We start from the raw sequence: 17,560 nt of genomic DNA on the forward strand, positions 1-17,560 counted from the left end.
GCAGCAGCCTGCTTGCAATGGGGGTTGAGTCACTGCTAAGTTGCTCTACAACTGAAGGGAAGACACACCACTGGGACCCTGAGGGGATTTCTCCTTTTTTTTCCTTTCCTCGTAAGCTGTGTTGCAGTGAAGCCAAAGTGACAAAACATCCTTTTTCCGTAAGAAGGGCTCCTGGATCCAGGAGGGAGGCGGTGGGGGAGGACTCCTCCCTCTCTTCCTCTTCCCAGTGTTTCATTAATCCTGAAATCTGCCTCCCAGTTTCAAGGGAAGAGCCTCTCCGTCGCCCTGCTGCCTTTGAGGAGCAGCTTGCCGGATGAGTGAGAAAAGGTAAGAAAAGTGGTGCTGCCCTTCCTAGCTTGGTGCTTGGTTGCAAGGTCCAGTCCGCGTGCGCCCTCGCGGTGAGACTGGTCGTATAAGCTGATTAGAGAGCACTTAAAGGGACAAAGTTGTTACTCAATCCAGCAGGGAAATGAGTAATGTTCAGTTGCAGAACTGCTGGCTTGGATATGAGCCTTTTTTTCCTTCTCGTTCAGGTTTCCCTGCTTTTTTGTGAAAACGTAGCACTCCTCGCACAGATATGCATGTCCTTTCCTCAGGAAACGAAACCAGGGGTTGCTTCATTGATGGCGGTTGCCGTGCTCTTGCACCCGAACAGCCCACGTGGGCGCCTTTACAACCCTGTGGAGGTCAGGGCCCGCTCTGCTGATTTATGTCGCTTTTAAATGCACAGTTACGTTTTACAGCAACAGATTCGCATCTGTTACTAGTAGGTGGCAAAATCAAGTGACTTAATGGAACAATTATACACTCTCGACTCTCTGCTGTTACATTTCAACAGTGACTACACGTCAAAAATACTTCATTGGCGGCTAAGCGGCTTAGGACATCCTGAGATCGTGAAAGGCGCGATATAAACGCAAGACTTTCTTTTTTTCTTGACCTCTGTTGAACGTAGAACCATAGAACGAACAGCGCAAAAGGAGGCCATTCGGCCCATCATAACAGTAACGATTGCACTGGGCAAAGAAAGACTTGCATTTCTATAGCGCCTTTCACGACCACCGGATGTCTCAAAGCGCTTTACAGCCAATGAAGTACTTTTTGAAGTGGAGTCACTGCTGTAATGTGGGAAACGCGGCAGCCAATTTGCGCACAGCAAGCTCCCACAAACAGCAATGTGATAATGACCGGATAATCTGTTTTAGTGATGTTGATTGAGGGATAAATATTGTCCAGGACACTGGGGATAACCCCCCCCCCCCCTGCTGCTCTTCGAAATAGTGCCACGGGATCTATAGTGCCATAAGATTCACCTTCAGTGTGAAAAGAGGAGGCGTTTGCAAAGATGTAGAGCAGTTTCTGTAATGCCGGAGTCCGGTAGAAGGTGGGCTCTTTTTGCAGGTTAGAAGCGTGTGACACCCGCTGACTATTACTTTCTGCTTTAACAAAGCGGGGTGATTCCGCTATCATTGTTCCTCTTTTGGTGAAGGGGGTCCACATTACCTGAGAGGGGAGGGTGCTGGCCATCGCTATTCGCCACGGCACTCGTAACTTGCAAAGAAAAGAAAATGTGGAGAATGGGATAAAACCGCCCCGCCAACCCCGCAATATATGAAATGGCGGGTTCATTATTCCAGGCAGTAATCTCCCTTCAGTATTCAGCCGTTGATTATGAATATGTTTCTCTTGTTGGACTGCTGGCCGTATATGTGTTATAAGAACATAAGAAATAGGAGCAGGAGTCGGCCATTCGGCCCCTCAAGCCTGACCGCCATTCAATAAGATCATGGTTGATCTTCTACCTCAACTCCACTTTCCCGCCCAATCTCCATATCCCTTGATTCCCTTAGTATCCAAAAATCTATCGATCTCTGTCTTGAATATACTCAATGACTGAGCCTCCACAGCCCCCTGGGGTAGAGAATGCCAAAGATGTCGCAGCTGGCCATCTCCTGGGCCTGTGACAGCAGCTTGGGACTACTTCCCCTCCCCCATGAGGAGGGGACCTGGCCACTGCTGGCTGTTTCTCCACAGAAGGATGATTGAGACTGAGAGGTAAGCAGCACGGAGAGGGGGCAAGTTAACCCGCGTTCCCAGTGCTGTGACACTCCACATGGGTGCCACCACGACAGGGCACCATCCAATGTCTCAGCTGACATTAGAGTCTGAGGGTCAAGCCTGGGCATCTATTATTCTCTAGATTATCAATAGAGTGTTGTTGGAGAGTCCAGAACAAGGGGTCATAAATATAAGAGAGCCACTAACAGATCAAATAAAGAATTGAGGAGGAATTTCTTTAAACGGAGAGTGGTGAGAATGTGGAACTTGCTGTCACATGGAATGGTTGAAGGGCAGGGTGGGAAGAGGTCATTAGAATGGGCCTTTTTTGAGGGACCAATAAGGGTGACACTAGGTTGTCCCAAGGCCACCAAACCAGAATCATCACAACAAGTCTTCCTTTTAGGGCACCACTAATATAGGAAAGAAAGAAGGACTTGCATTTCTATAGCGCCTTTCATGACCTCAGGACGTCCCAAAGCGCTTTACAGCCAATGAAGTACTTTTTCTGGAGTGTAGTCACTGTTGTAATGTGGGAAACGCGGCAGCCAATTTAGCACAGCAAGCTCCCACAAACAGCAATGTGATAATGGCCAGGTCATTGGTTTTAGTGATGTTGAATGAGGGATAAACATTGGGCAGGACACCGGGGATAACTCCCCTGCTCTTTTTCAAAATAGTGCGGCGGGATCTTTTACGTCCACCTGAGAGAGCAGACGGGGCCTCGGTTTAACGTCTCATCCGAAAGACGGCGCCTCCGACAGTGCAGCACTCCCTCGGCATTGCACTGGGAGTGTCGGCCTAGAATTTTGTGCTCGAGTCTCTGGAGTGGGACCTGAACCCACAACCTTCTGACTCGGAGGCGAGGGTGCTGCCCACTGAGCCACGGCAAAAAGAAACATAGCGCCCAGTTAAACTAAAAGTAGCCAAAATAAGCAACAAAGTTTCAATAAAAGCAAAGGACACCTTCCCAACTAAATTATAATGTTGTTATCACTGTCCATAATACCTGTCCATAAGGTCAGAAATGGGGATGTTCGCTGATGACTGCACAGTGTTCAGTTCCATTCACAACTCCACAGATAATGAAGCAGTCCATGCCCACATGCAGCAAGGCCTGGACGACATTCAGGTTTGGGCTGATAAGTGGCAGGTAACATTCGCGCCACAGAAGTGCCAGGCAATGACTATCTCCAACAAGCGAGAGTCTAACCACCGCCCCTTGACATTCAACGGCATTATCATCGCTGAATCCCCCACCATCAACATCCTGGGGGGTCACCATTGATCAGAAACTTAACTGGACCAGCCACATAAATACTGTGGCTGCAAGAGCAGGTCAGAGGCTGGGTATTCTGCGGCGAGTGTCTCACCTCCTGACTCCCCAAAGCCTTTCCACCATCTACAAGGCACAAGTAAGAAGTGTGTTGGAATAGTCTCCACTTGCCTGGATGAGTGCAGCTCCAACAACACTCAAGAAGCTCGACACCATCCAGGACAAAGCAGCCCGCTTGATTGGCACCCCATCCACCACCGTAAACATTCACTCCCTCCACCACCGGCATACCGTGGCTGCAGTGTGCACCATCTGTAAGATGCACTGCAGCAACTCGCCAAGGCTTCTTTGGCAGCACCTTCCAAACCCACAATCTCTTCCACCTAGAAGGACAAGGACAGCAGGCGCACGGGAACACCACCACCTCCAAGTTCCCCTCCAAGTCACCCACCATCCTGACTTAGAAGTATATCGGCCAATCCTTCATCGTCGCTGGGTCAAAATCCTGGAACTCCCTCCCTACCAGCGCTGTGGGAGCACCTTCACCACACGGACTGCAGCGGTTCAAGAATGCGGCTCACCGCCACCTTCTCAAGGGCAACTAGGGATGGGCAATAAATGCCAGCCTTGCCAGCGATGCCCAGATCCGATAAGTGAGTAAAAAAACAAAAAGTAAACACGATACCCTGCGGTGCCCACCGGTCATGGAAAGTATCAAGTGTAGTAATTAGGGTGGGAAGAGGCTCATGTCGAGTATAAACACTGGCATAGACCAGTTGGGCCGAATGGCCTTGTTTTCTGTGCTGTAGATTCTGTTATTATACTTGATGCAAGCTGCTGAAGAAAATTAAAAGCACCTCCCATCCTTCTCCTCAGCCTGAGTGCAAAAGCGAGTTGTGAGTCCTGTACCAGCACTCTGAGAATGAACGGCAGCGAGATGGATTGTCTTATTATCTACATTACCCCAGCCCGTGACTTCATCAAAAGCACCAGGTTCTCTCAGTGGCCCAGTTATTAAAGTACTTTAACAAACACTCAAAGCTCCAGTTCAGGGAGATTTCCCGGCCTAAGCGTTGTAATGATGAATTGCCCTAATGGGAGGAATCTAACCATTCGTTATTGTTACTGTCAAAAAGGGTTTAGAACCCTTTATTTGGGTTAATGATCGCTAATCAACATAAAATGGGCTCGCGATGATTCTGTGCGACCTCATTCCGATAAAGGAAAGAACAGAAGGCGATTTTAAGGTGATTGGCAAAAGAACCAGAGGCGACATGAGGAGAAACTGTTTTACGCACCGAGTGGTGAGGATTTGGAACGCACGGCCTGATAGGGTGGTGAATACAGATTCAATAGTGGCCTTCAAAAAAGATTTGGATAAATACTTGAAGGAGAAAAAAATTGCAGGGTTCTGGGGAAAGAGCAGGGGAGTGGGACTGACTGGATTGTTCTTCGAAAGAGCCGGTGTAGACTCAATGGGCCGAATGGCCTCCTTCTGTGCTGTACTGTTCTGTGATTCTATGAACAGAAGGGTGTCCAATCACAATGCACCAGTAACAATGCTCTTTTCACACTTCCTAAGCAATGGGTACAAATGACAAAAATCTGGTCAATTGAGCTGTAGGAAGCAAACACTTGAACGGCAGCACAAAGTGTAAATGAAGCTCAGGACTTGGCACTGCTGCTAGACAGCTTATTTGAAAAGCGTAGAGCTTCATGCGCTGAGTGAGACAGCCCACAAAAACTCACGAGTCAGGTTCAGGGGGCAATATGTAAGAAACCCGGGCAGTTCAAGCCCAGTTAAGCAGTGCCTCGATTTCAAAATTCTCATCCTTGTTTTCAAATCCCTCCATGGCCTCCTCGTCCCTCCCTATCTCTGCAATCTCCTGCAGCCCCACAACCACCCCACCCCGCCGAGATATCTGCGCTCCTCTAATTCTGCCCTCTTGAGCATCCCTGATTATAATCGCTCAACCATTGGTGGCCGTGCCTTCTGTTGCCTGGGCCCTAAGCTCTGGAATTACCTCCCTAAACCTCTCCGCCTCGCTACCTCTCTTTCCCCCTTTAAGACGCTCCTGAAAACTGACCTCTTTGACCAAGCTTTTGGTCACCTGCCCTAATTTCTCCTTATGCAGCTCGGTGTCAAATTTTTTGTCTTATAATACTCCTGTGAAGCGCCTTGGGACGTTTTACTACGTTAAAGGCGCTATATAAATACAAGTTGTTGTTGTTGTATTTTCAGGGGGCAATATGTCAGAAACCCGGGCAATTCAAGCCCAGTTAGAGCAAGGACCTGGAAGAAACAATGAAAGAATCACAACGTGAAAAAGTGCAACCTCTAAGGCAAGAAAATGGCTGTAAAATAACACCAAAGGGCATAAGAATATATTAAATAGCGGGTTCATTATTCCAGGCAGTAATCTCCTTTCAGTATTCAGCCGTTGGTTACGAATATATTTCTCTTGTTGGACTGCTGGCCGTATACATGCTATAAGAACAGAAGAACAGAAGAATTAGGAGCAGGAGTTGGCCATACGGCCCCTCGAGCCTGCTCCGCCATTCGATAAGATCATGGCTGATCTTCAACCTCAACTCCACTTTCACGCCTGAGCCCCATATCCCTTGATTCCCCTAGAGTCCAAAAATCTATCGATCTCAGCCTTGAATATACTCAACGGCTCAGCATCCACAGCCCTTTGGGGTAGAGAATTCTAAAGATTCACAGCCCTCTGAGTGAAGAAATTCCTCCTCACCTCCAAATATGAAGAAGGATGCAATAGTGTAGTTTCTACGTAAATGCAATAGTACAACACAAAGAAATGCATGAATTTGCAGATGCAAAAAGTAACGAGCCTTACTATAGAAATGAACGTCACATATGGATATGAAGTTAAAAGTATTATTAGTAGCCACGGATAAATGCAAACAATGCTGGGAAATGTAGCCAGCAAGGTGGGACACCCGGTGCAAGGTGGACACTTGACTCTCATTGGAAAACACACACTGGGCTGGATTTTGCGCTCCTGATGATGACGTATGCACAGCCTTCAGAACGGCCCCGCAAGTCCCGGGTTTCCACATACGCTGCGCGAGCGTGAAAACCCGGAACTTGCGATCTGTCAAGGTTCACACCGACTCAAAAAATCACCACCGCTGGCACAGAGTTGGGCTATTCGTCCCACTACTGCTCAGCAAATGCCCCACAAAACCCTTATGCCTGGTGTAAGCAGGCGCAGGGCCTGCTTTCACCAGCGTAAGGGTTAATATAAATCTTAAATTAAAAACGCAATAAATAAAAAATCACGCACAAACATTTAAAATTAGTTTATTCAAATGTTGGCCCGGATTAAAATTATTTTTCAAAAAGAGTAAATTTTTATTGTATGTGCTTTATTGAAGGGACTTGTAATTAAATTTGAAAATGGAAATATTTATTTTTATTCCAGTTGTCTGAATTATTTAATTATTTGGGGATTCCTATACATTCGTAAATGGAGTCCCCATAAGCCTATTAGGAATCCTCCTTTCTGATTGGAGGGCCTGGCCCAAGTGAGCCCAGGGACGCTTCCAAACCGCCTGGGTCCCTGGGACCCGCGGGTCTTTGCGCAGGCATACGCCTGCAGGCCCAGGACCCCGAAGCCCCGGGAGCCTGAAGGTAAGTGCGGATTTTTTAAATCGGGTCGGAGGCGTAATCCGGAGGTAAACCTCCGATTGCAAGTTCCGGGCCCGTGAGTGGGAAAGGGCCTGGGAGCTTTGGAAGGATTTATGCAGCTGCCTCTGCACTGACCGTAACTAACTCATGTTAAAATAGTTTCATTCTAGACTACATGGGGGATTATATAAATTTTTAATCAGCTCCACTGTTAAATTATTTGGCGTGCTAAAAAATTCAGACCGTTAAGATGTGAAATTGAACTCAATTTTAACTCCCATTCCATTTTATTTAAATTGAATTTACACAAAATACTCACCCGAGCCAAGGGGGGCGGGGAAACACAAAAAATTGCAATGGAAACCAAAACAGAAAATGGTGGAACTCTCCGATAAACTCTGCGATGAAATGTGTAAAAGGATATGGGGAAAGGGCAGAGGAATGGGGGGAAGCGGATAGTTCGTTCGGAGAGCAGGCACAGTCGCTGGGCCTCCTGCTGGGCTGAAAAATGCAATGATTCTGGGGAGGTTTTAAATTCTATGGAAGTTTGTTTTGGCTTGTGACGTTTCCATAACTTGCACATTATTAGGCTCTCGCACAAAGGCTAAATACTGCGGATACTGGAAATCTGAAACATAAGCTGAAAATGCTGGAAATACTCAGCAGGTCAGACAGCATTCCGTGGAGAGAGAGAAACAGAGTTAATGTTTCGGGCCTGACACTTTAATTCTCCGCTCCACTCCCACTCTGACCTCTCCGTCCTCGACCTTGTACACTGTTCCAATGAAGCTCAACGTAAGCTCGAGGAACAGCACCTCCTTTCGATTAGGCACTTTACAGCCTTCCGGACTCGACATAGAGTTCAACAATTTCAGATTATAACCTCTGCCCCCATTTTTCGGACGGCAGCTGTTGATGATGATTCTGCCATTCCCATGTACACCTCCTCTAGACCCATCTTTTGTTTCCATACTTGCCCCATTACCATCTCCTTTCAAGGACACCCTCAAAGCCTCCTTGAAAAAGTGCAACATCCCCACCAACACCTGGGAATCCCTGGCCCAAGACCGCACAAAGTGGAGGAGAAGCATCCGGGAAGGCGCCGAACACCTCGAGTCTCTTCGCCGGGAGCAAGCGGAAGCCAAGCGCAGGCAGCGCAAGGAGCGCACGTCAACCCAAGCACCCCACCCGCCCGCCCCCTTCAACCACCGTCTGCCCCACCTGTGACAGAGACTGTAGGTCTCGCATTGGACTCATCAGTCACCTGAGAACTCATTTTTAATGTGGAAGCAAGTCATCCTCAGTTCCGAGGGACTGCCTAAGAGAGAGAGTCACCTCGCACCATCATCCCTTTTGTCATTTAATCTCTCCTGCCTTCCACCCCATCACAGACCTTCCCTTTTGTTCTTTCCTCCCCTCCCCCCCTTTCCCTGCCCCTGCACTTGCTTAAAACGTGTTACAACTCTAACATTTTCTAGCTCTGACGAAAGGTCATCGAGCTGAAACATTGACTCTGTTTCTCTCTCTCCACAGATGCTGCCTGACCTGCTGAGTGATTCCAGCATGTTCTGTTTATAGATGATCATGCACGTTTGGGGGAGATTTGTTTTTGAGTTTAATAGTTGCCGAGATTTTTGTTTTAGATTATGTATTGGAAAGGAGAGTTTAAAAAAATCCCTTTGGGCCTTGATGACCTTGGACATCCAAACATGATCCGATTTTGCAAAGTGAGAATCTGAGGAGAGGGACAGAAGGCTTTGACTGAGGAGATTCTGGAGCACGTTGATTCTCCTTAACTGACAGAGCACCAGATTGTAAGGATTACGGACAGAAAATGCTGTCCCATCTGCTCTCTCCAGATAGACTGGTTAGAGTCACAAATGTCACCACAAGGACTAATGTTAAGTAGCAGCCTGAAGACTTGTGCCAAATATGGAATGATGTGGGGAGGGAATCCCATGATGTAGCACAAGGGACTGGTCTTCGAAGAGCTGGTGGCTGCTGAGAGGCCAGAAGGTGGAGAGTCAAGGTCCTGTGTGCTAAGTGTCTCTCCTGCGATATTCCAGTACAGGATATAGAAGATAGGAAACATAGAAGATAGGAGCAGGAGTAGGCCATTCGGCCCCTCGAGCCTGCTCCGCCATTCAATAAGATCACGGCTGATCTTTTACCTCAACTCCACTTTCCCGCCCTATCCCCATATCCCTTGATTCCCTTAATATCCCAAAATCTATCGATCTCTGTCTTGAATATACTCAACGACTGAGCCTCCACAGCCCTCTGGGGTAGAGAATTCCAAAGATTCACCACCCTTTTGTATGTTTCAATGAGATCACCTCTCATTCTTCTAAACTCTAGAGAATATAGGCCTAGTCTACCCAATCTCTCCTCATAGGACAATACCCCCATCCCAGAAACCAGTCTGGTGAACCTTCATTGCACTCCCTCTATGGCAAGTATATCCTTCCTTAGGTAAGGAGACCAAAACTGTACACAATACTCCAGGTGTGGTCTCACCAGGGCCCTATATAATTACAGTAAGACGTCTTTACTCTTATACTCAAATCCTCTTCTAATAAAGGCCAACATACAATTTGCATATAGTGCAAGGGATTCACCAATAGTTGTCTATACTGCAATTGAACAGGGAACAGCACCAGTAGCAACTGCAGTGGGGGGCACAGGAATGTCATAGACGCCTCATTGCTGACGGGGATCCTTTGGGGTCAAAAGTCCAAAGTGTAATCGCAGTCGGCTTTGACTCACTTGGAGAGCGTTAACAGACAAGGCTTCAGAGACCTCGGGGGTGGGTGGGGAGGCGGGGGGGCTCACCCATATTTTGCAGAAGCACACCTCCAGCTGGGACACCAGCACATTTCCAGCTGGGACACCAGCACATTTCCAGCTGGGACACCAGTACACCTCCAGCTGGGATACCAGCACACTTCCAGCTGGGACACCAGCACACTTCCAGCTAGGACACCAGCACACCACCAGCTGGGACATCAGCACACTTCCAGCTGGGATACCAGCACAACTCCAGCTGGGACACCAGCACACCTCCAGCTGGGACACCAGCACACCTCCAGCTGGGACACCAGCACAACTCCAGCTGGAAGTGTGCTGGTGTCCCAGCTGGAGTTGCTGAAAAGCAGTCAGAAGCAGGAGTCCCACTCCTTGCGGCAGGGCTAATTATAATGGCCCTACTGTCGCTCTACTGGAGGTCAGCTCGCCCAGCACAGACCGAGGATTTAACCTGGGGCTTTCCTGCCCTGCGTGACTCAGTTACTCACCGGATAAATAGACTGAGCCGATGGTGAAACTATCTAGGGCAGTGTCAGGCCAGTTTCTCAGCAGCTGACGTGTCCACTTCCAACAGGGGTCATTGACCGTGGTTTGACTCCCTGGCCCAGGGACATTGAAGCTCGTGGGTATTTACTAAAGAATGGTGCTGGCAAAAAGCAAATCCAGCTTGATCTTTTTATTAGTCCTTCCCCCCTCCGAAAACTGCCACATAAACACACGGCTCAAGTCCTGGTCCATTGAGAGCATGATTCAAACCATATGGGCTTGGACGCTGGCCAGTTTTAGCTGTGCTGCTGTGTTAAGAGATTTCCTACATTAAAACAGTGACTACATTTCAAGAAGTGCTTCATTGGCTGTGAAGCGCTTTGATACGTCCCGAGGCCGTGAAAGGCGCTGTAGAAATACCAGACTTTCTTTTTTTATATCCAGCGTGTCTCAATGGGTGAATGAACCATGTGTTGTGAGGCTAAGGCACATTGCTCAAGAGGATCCCGGGTTTGTGTAAAGTTAATGGATCTCAAGCAATGGGGGGAAGCTAGACCAGGGCTCCGTGACCCAAGGTTAGGGGCAGGGAAACCTACCTGGATTGCTGGACTTGATCTGTGACTATGGAAAAGTAGATGGGCGCGAATGGCACTACTTTCGAGGGGCCATCACTGTTGTATAGGCAAACACAGCAGCCAATTTGCGCACAGTAAATAGCAAAGAGGTAAATGACCAGTGTCATGAATCTTATCATGACTCATGAAGTAACACTGGGCGGCCAGCTGGTGGCGCCGTCCAAGGAGTACAGGAAACTCTTTATTATCCGGCACCAACGGGACCGGCGTGGTGCCGGTTTATCAAAAAGTCCGGATTACAGAGAGGTATAGTAAAAGGTACGAGAGCTCCGTACACAGCAACAAATCCAGGCTTCCCTGTTGCTTAGCAACATGTGCAGGAACTCCGGCCACAGACCAAGCGTCCCTGTTGCTTAGCAACAAGTGCACGAACCCCAGTTACACAGCCACAGATCCAGGAACTGCCACTAATATGAAGTAAAACTTACCTGAACCTACTCCTGAATTTTGCCGGTTAACAGAGGTTTCCGGTTATTTAGGTGCCGGTTAAGAGAGAGTTTCCTATAAATACTTGGGCGTGAGCCCAGCTTGCTCAGGATGTTTCTGTAACCAGGAACTAGTGATTGTAACTAGAAATCTCATGGTTGTGAAACAATTGATTAAAGCCTTGTTTTATCCTCAAACCAAGCTCTCAGTCGTCTTTTTACATCAACCAGGTGCTAACAATTGAGGGGTAAATATTGGTGAGGGCACGGGGAGAACTCCCTGCTCTTATTCGAGTTGTGTCCTGGGATCTTTTACACTGCAATGGATCCAAAATTCGGGCGGGAGGTAAATCTGGCGTCCAACCCGAACACGCCCGTTCTCACCAGGCGCATTAGGTTAAAATCGGGGCTAGAATCCAGGTCAAAACTCTAGTGCAATACTGGGGGAGTGCTGCATTGTCACAAGTGAGGTCTTTTGGATGAGCTATTAAACTAAGGCCCCGTCTGCCTCTTCAGGTGGAAGTAGAAGATCCCAGGGCACTACTCAAAGGAGTTCTCCCGGTGTCCTGACCCACATGTCTGGGACCTTACTGTTGGAATTCATGATCTTCTCACTCTGATGGAGCTGCTCAAAATTAGGAGCCATTTTGATGAGATAACTTGAGAAAAACTAGTTCCACTGGTTAGTGAGTAACTAGAAGCACAAGTGGTAGATCATCTCAAAGACGAAAAGGAGAGACTAGGAGATTTCTTTTTACACAAAGGGTTGTCAGGATATAGCATTGTGGTACGAAGGTATGTAGAGTGAGTTGGCTATGATAGATTGGGGAGCTTCATTAAAAGGCATGACGGTGGATAGGCAATGGCTAACATTTAAGGAACGAATGCATGAATTGCAACAGTTATACATTCCTTTCTGGCGCAAAAACACAAAAGGAAAAGTGGCCCAACCATGGCTAACAAAAGAAATTAAGGATAGTATTAGATCCAAAGAGGAGTCATATAAAGTTGCCAGAAAAAGTAGCAAGCCTGAGGATTGGGAGCAGTTTAGAGTTCAGCAAAAAAGGACCAAGAGATTGATTAAGAGGGGATAAATAGAGTATGAGAGTAAACTGGCAAGGAACATAAAAGCGGATTGTAAAAGCTTCTACAAGTATGCAAAAAGAAAAAGATTAGTGAAGACAAATGTAGGTCCCTTACAGTCAGAAACAGGAGAATTTATAATGGGGAACAAGGAAATGGCAGATCAATTGAACAAAAACTTTGGTTCTGTCTTCATGGAAGAGGACACAAATAACTTCCCAGAAATGCTAGGGAACCAAGGGTCTAGTGAGAAGGAGGAATTAAAGGAAATTAGTATTAGTAAAAAAATATTGCTGGAGAAATTAATGGGACTGAAAGCTGATAAATCCCCAGGGCCTGATAATCTGCATCCCAGAGTACTAAAAGAGGTAGCCATGGAAATAGTGGATGCATTGGTTGTCATCTTCCAAAATTCTGTAGATTATGGAACAGTTCCTGCAGATTGGAGGGTGGCAAATGTAACCCCACTATTTAAAAAAGGAGGGAGAGAGAAAACAGGGAACTATAGACTGGTTAGCCTAACATCAGTAATAGGGAAAATGCTAGAGTCTATTATAAAGGATGTGATAACAGGACACTTAGAAAATATCAACGGGATTAGACAAAGTCAACATGGATTTATGAAAGGGAAATCGTGTTTGACAAACCTACTGGAGTTTTTTGAGGATGTAACTGGTAGAATAGATAAGGGAGAACCAGTGGATATGATGTATTTGGATTTTCAGAAGGCCTTTGATAAAGTCCCACATAAGAGGTTAGTGTGCAAAATTAAAGCACATGGGATTGGGGGTAATACACTGGCATGGATTGAAAATTGGTTAATAGACAGGAAACAGAGAGTATGAATAAATGGGTCTTTTTCGGGGTGACAGGCGGTGACTAGTGGGATACCGCAGGGATCAGTGTTTAGGCCCCAGCTATTCACAATATATAATCAATAATTTGGATGAGGGAACCAAATGTAATATTCTTGCATTTTTATACTTGTATACTTGTATAAATGTGCTTCTTGCAATTTAGTATACTGTATTCACTGCTCACGATGTGGTCTCCTCTACATTGGGGAGACCAAACGCAGATTGGGTGACCGCTTTGCGGAACACCTCCGTTCAGTCTGTAAGGGTGATCCCGAGCTTCCGGTGGCCTGTCACTTTAATTCACCACTCCACTCCCACTCGGACCTCACCGTCCGCGGCCTCTTTCATTGTTCCACGGAAGCTCAGTGTAAGCTCAAGGAACAGCACCTCATCTTTCGATTAGGCACTCTACAGCCTTCTGGACTCAACGTAGAATTCAACAATTTCAGATCATAACATATATATATTTTTTATCCACACTTTTGTTCTGTTCTTCTCCCCCACATGGCAGCTATCTTCCATTCTGCCAGCGCAATTTACACTTCATCTCGAGCCATCCTTTGTTTCTTAACCTGTCACATTACCATCTCCTCTCGCCTTGAGTATCTCTTAATGTCTCTCAATGTCTCTTAACCTCTCCTGCCTTCTATCCTATCCCAGGCCTTCCCTTTTGTTCTTTCATCCCCTCCCCCCTTTCCCAGCTCCTACACTTGCTTAAAAATCTGTTCCATTTCCTGCTTTTTTCCAGTTCTGACGAAAGGTCATCGACCTGAAACGTTAACTCTGTTTCTCTCTCTTCACAGATGCTGCCTGACCTGCTGAGTATTTCCAGCATTTTCTGTTTTTATTTCAGATTTCCAGCATCTGCAGTATTTTTTTTGTGCAAATGTAATATTTCCAAGTTTGCTGATGACACAAAACTAGGAGGGATTGTGAGTTGTGAGGAAGATGCAAAGAGGCTTCAAGGCGATTTAGACAAGTTGAGTGAGTGGGCAAATACATGGCAGAGGCAGTATAACGTGGATAAATGTGAAGTTATCCACTTCGGTAGGAAAAACAGAAAGGCAGAGTATTATTTAAATGGTGATAGATTGGGAAATGCTGATGTACAAAGGGACCTGGGTGTCCTTGTACACCAGTCACTGAAAGCAAACATGCAGGTGCAGCAAGCAGTTAGGAAGGCAAATGGTATGTTGGCCTTTATTGCAAGAGGATTTGAGTACAGGAGCAAGGATGTCTTACTACAGTTATACAGGGCCTTGGTGAGACCACACCTGGAGTACTGTGTGCAGTTTTGGTCTCCTTACCTAAGAAAGGATATACTTGCCATAGAGGGAGTGCAGCGAAGGTTCACCAGGCTGATACCTGGGATAGCAGGACTGTCGTATGAGGAGAGATTGGGTCGACTAGGCCTGTATTCACTAGAGTTTAGAAGAATGAGAGGGGATTTCATTGAAACGTGTAAAATTCTGACAGGGCTAGACAGACTGGATGCAGGGAGGATGTTTCCCGTGGCTGGGGGGTCTAGAAAGAGGGGTCACAGTCTCAGGATATGGGGTAGGGCATTTAGGACTGAGATGAGGAGAAATTTCTTCACTCAGAGGGTGGTGAACCTGTGGAATTCTCTACCACAGAAGGCTGTGGAGGCCAAGTCACTGAATATATTTAAGAAGGAGATAGATAGATTTCTAGACACAAAAGGCATCAAGGGGTATGGGGAGAGAGCGGGAATATGGTATTGTGATAGAGGATCAGCCATGATCATATTGAATGGCGGAGCAGGCTCAAAGGGCCGAATGGCCTACTCCTCCTATTTTTCTATGTTTCTATGGTGGGACATCTTCTTTATCCCGGCCACCCGAACAGCACACCAGCTTTTACAAGTGAAATGGATAAATATTTGAAGAAAAAACATTTCGAGGGTGTAGGGAAGAGCAGGGGAATGGGGCTAAGTGGATAACCCTTTCAGAGAGCAGGCTAAGGGTGCAGTGGGTCCAACGGTTTCTTTCTGTTGTATAAAATTCAATGATTCTATTCCATTAGAAAGAAAGACTTGACTTTCTATCGCGCCTTTCACGACCTCAGGACATCCCAAAGCGCTTTACAGCCAATGAAGTACTTTTTGAAGTGTAGTCACTGTTGTAATGTGGGAAACGTGGCAGCCAATTTGCGCACAGCAAGCTCCCACAAACAGCAATGTGATAATGACCAGGTAATCTGTTTGAGTGATGCTGATTGAAGGATAAATATTGGCCAGGACACCGGGGAGAAGATCCCTGCTCTTCTTCGTAATAGTGCCATGGGATCTTTTACATTCACCAGAGAGAGCAGACGGGGCCTCGGTTTAACATCACATCTGAAAGACGGCACCTTGGGCAGTGCAGCACTCCCTCAGCACTGCACTGGAGTGTCAGCCTAGATTTTTTATGTGCTCAAGTCTCTGGAGTGGGACTTGAACCCACAACTTTCTGACTCAGAGGCAAGAATGCTAAGCACTGAGCCACTGGCTGACGTAAAATAGCCCCATAAAAGTAAAGGGCTGAATGTCAGAAATGGGATTCGAACCCACACCTCTAGGAAATATTGCAACATGAACACAGTGGGCTGAAATTTACTCACCGAGATGTGTTGGGGGCGGGACTGCTGCCTTCCGGGTTCTAGTCCCGCCCCCAGCAACGTCTGATGCACAGACGCTATTTTCCCCTGATTGGCCTTGTTGAGCCCGCCCTGCGGGCTTGCTGGCCAATTAAGGGAAAGCCGGCGTCAGATGACGTCAGTTGATGACGCTTCATCTGCCGGTTTTCTGAAAGGCACATAAACCATAAATTTTTGACAGATGATTTGACAGTGTTTGAGGTGCTGTCAAGCACTGACAATCACTGTACAAAGGTGAGTGAGCCCTTGCACCCAGGCTCTCCAATGACTCTCTCCTTAGGATGAAACAGATGGCAGCTGCAGGTGAGGGTACAGAAGCGATCTGTCACTTCTCCCATTGAGGTGAGGCCACACAAACACTTCAAAGCTTGTCACCTACAGGAAAATCTAAACACATTAAAAATGACTTACCCAACATTTCCTTACCTCTGATACTCACCAGTGTCCCACTGGATCCTTCACACCACTGCTGCAGCTGTCATCTGTACACAAACATAACAACAGATCCACAGCACGCCTCACTTACCCTGGCGGGGTTCCCCGATGTCGGGAAGCCCGCAGCAGAAGTCTAAAAATTGGATAAAGCCTCTTAACTGCCTGTTAACTACCTGTTAACAGGCAGTTAAGTGGCTATAATCCTCTTCCCGCCACTAGGAGTCGGGCCCCTGCGCGAATCGGGGGCCCGACTCCCGGGTAGGTTGGTTGGAGGCGGGTTGGGAGCAGGTTCGGGACCCGCTCCCATTCTTTTTGACTTTCCCAGCAGTGCCGCCTCCAACCCTGCCTCCTCAGGGCTGGTAAAATCCAGCCCAGTGCCTTCGACTGCCCGGCCACCCAGGCACTTGGTGAGCCAAGCTGAAACTTTGACCTGTGTCTGAGTTTGAATTGCAGTTACTTTAAGATACCAGCACAAAGTGCTTGGCCAACCAGGAGGGACACATTTGCAGTTAGTCATCTTGCCAGGGAAGGGATGAGGAAACAAGAACACGTGGTGGAAATAACTTAGGGCTTCCTTTTGCTGCTCCTGAAATGCCATCTCCAAAACGGTATGAAAATGTCAGAGAAGGCGGCTGTAGCCGAGCCTGCTGAGAACGGGTGAAGGAAAGATGCTCGCTGCTCGCACTGGGACATTGTTACAGTCGAACGGGAACGGCAGAGGCCTGGGAGCAGGACCCCTTCTACAAGGCAGAAAGCTGAAGAGGGGCAGGATTTGATAGAGGATAGAATGAGGTGCAAAAATATAGATGCTTTGTCTTACGATTCCAGCTGTTGGCCAACACTCGACGCAAAAGGTAGCTTCTGTAAGTCCGCAGTTCATCTAAACTACACCTTAATCAACTGTGATAGGTCAACATCAGCAACAACTTGCATTTATATAGCACCTTTAACATAGTAAAACATCCCAAGGTCCTTCACAGGAGCGATTATCAAACAAAATTTGACACGGAGCCACATAAAGAGGCATTGGGACTTGGTCAAAGAGGTCGGTTTTAAGGAGCGTCTTAAAGGAGGAAAGAGAGGTAGCGAGGCGGAGAGGTTTAGGGAGTGAATTCCAGAGCTTAGGGCCTTGTGCGGCTGAAGGCACGGCCTCACCCTTTGTGTCACTGGGTCAGAAGGTTGTGGGTTCAAGT

General features: G+C 47.2%; 1 protein-coding gene across 1 annotated transcript in view; it reads left to right on the forward strand.

Moving 5' to 3' along the window:
* Positions 1-236: 236 nt before the first annotated feature.
* tacc1 (transforming, acidic coiled-coil containing protein 1) overlaps positions 237-17,560 on the forward strand; it is a 232,938-nt gene continuing 215,614 nt past the window's right edge. The window contains exon 1 of the mRNA XM_085971170.1: positions 237-327. Within this exon, the coding sequence (XP_085827296.1) occupies positions 314-327 (14 nt within the window). The 5' untranslated portion in view covers positions 237-313. The remainder of the gene's footprint in view (positions 328-17,560) is intronic.

This window comes from Somniosus microcephalus, chromosome 30 (assembly GCF_052327205.1).
Source record: "Somniosus microcephalus isolate GS21.2 chromosome 30, FLI_Smic_1.0, whole genome shotgun sequence".
NCBI lineage: Eukaryota > Metazoa > Chordata > Chondrichthyes > Squaliformes > Somniosidae > Somniosus > Somniosus microcephalus.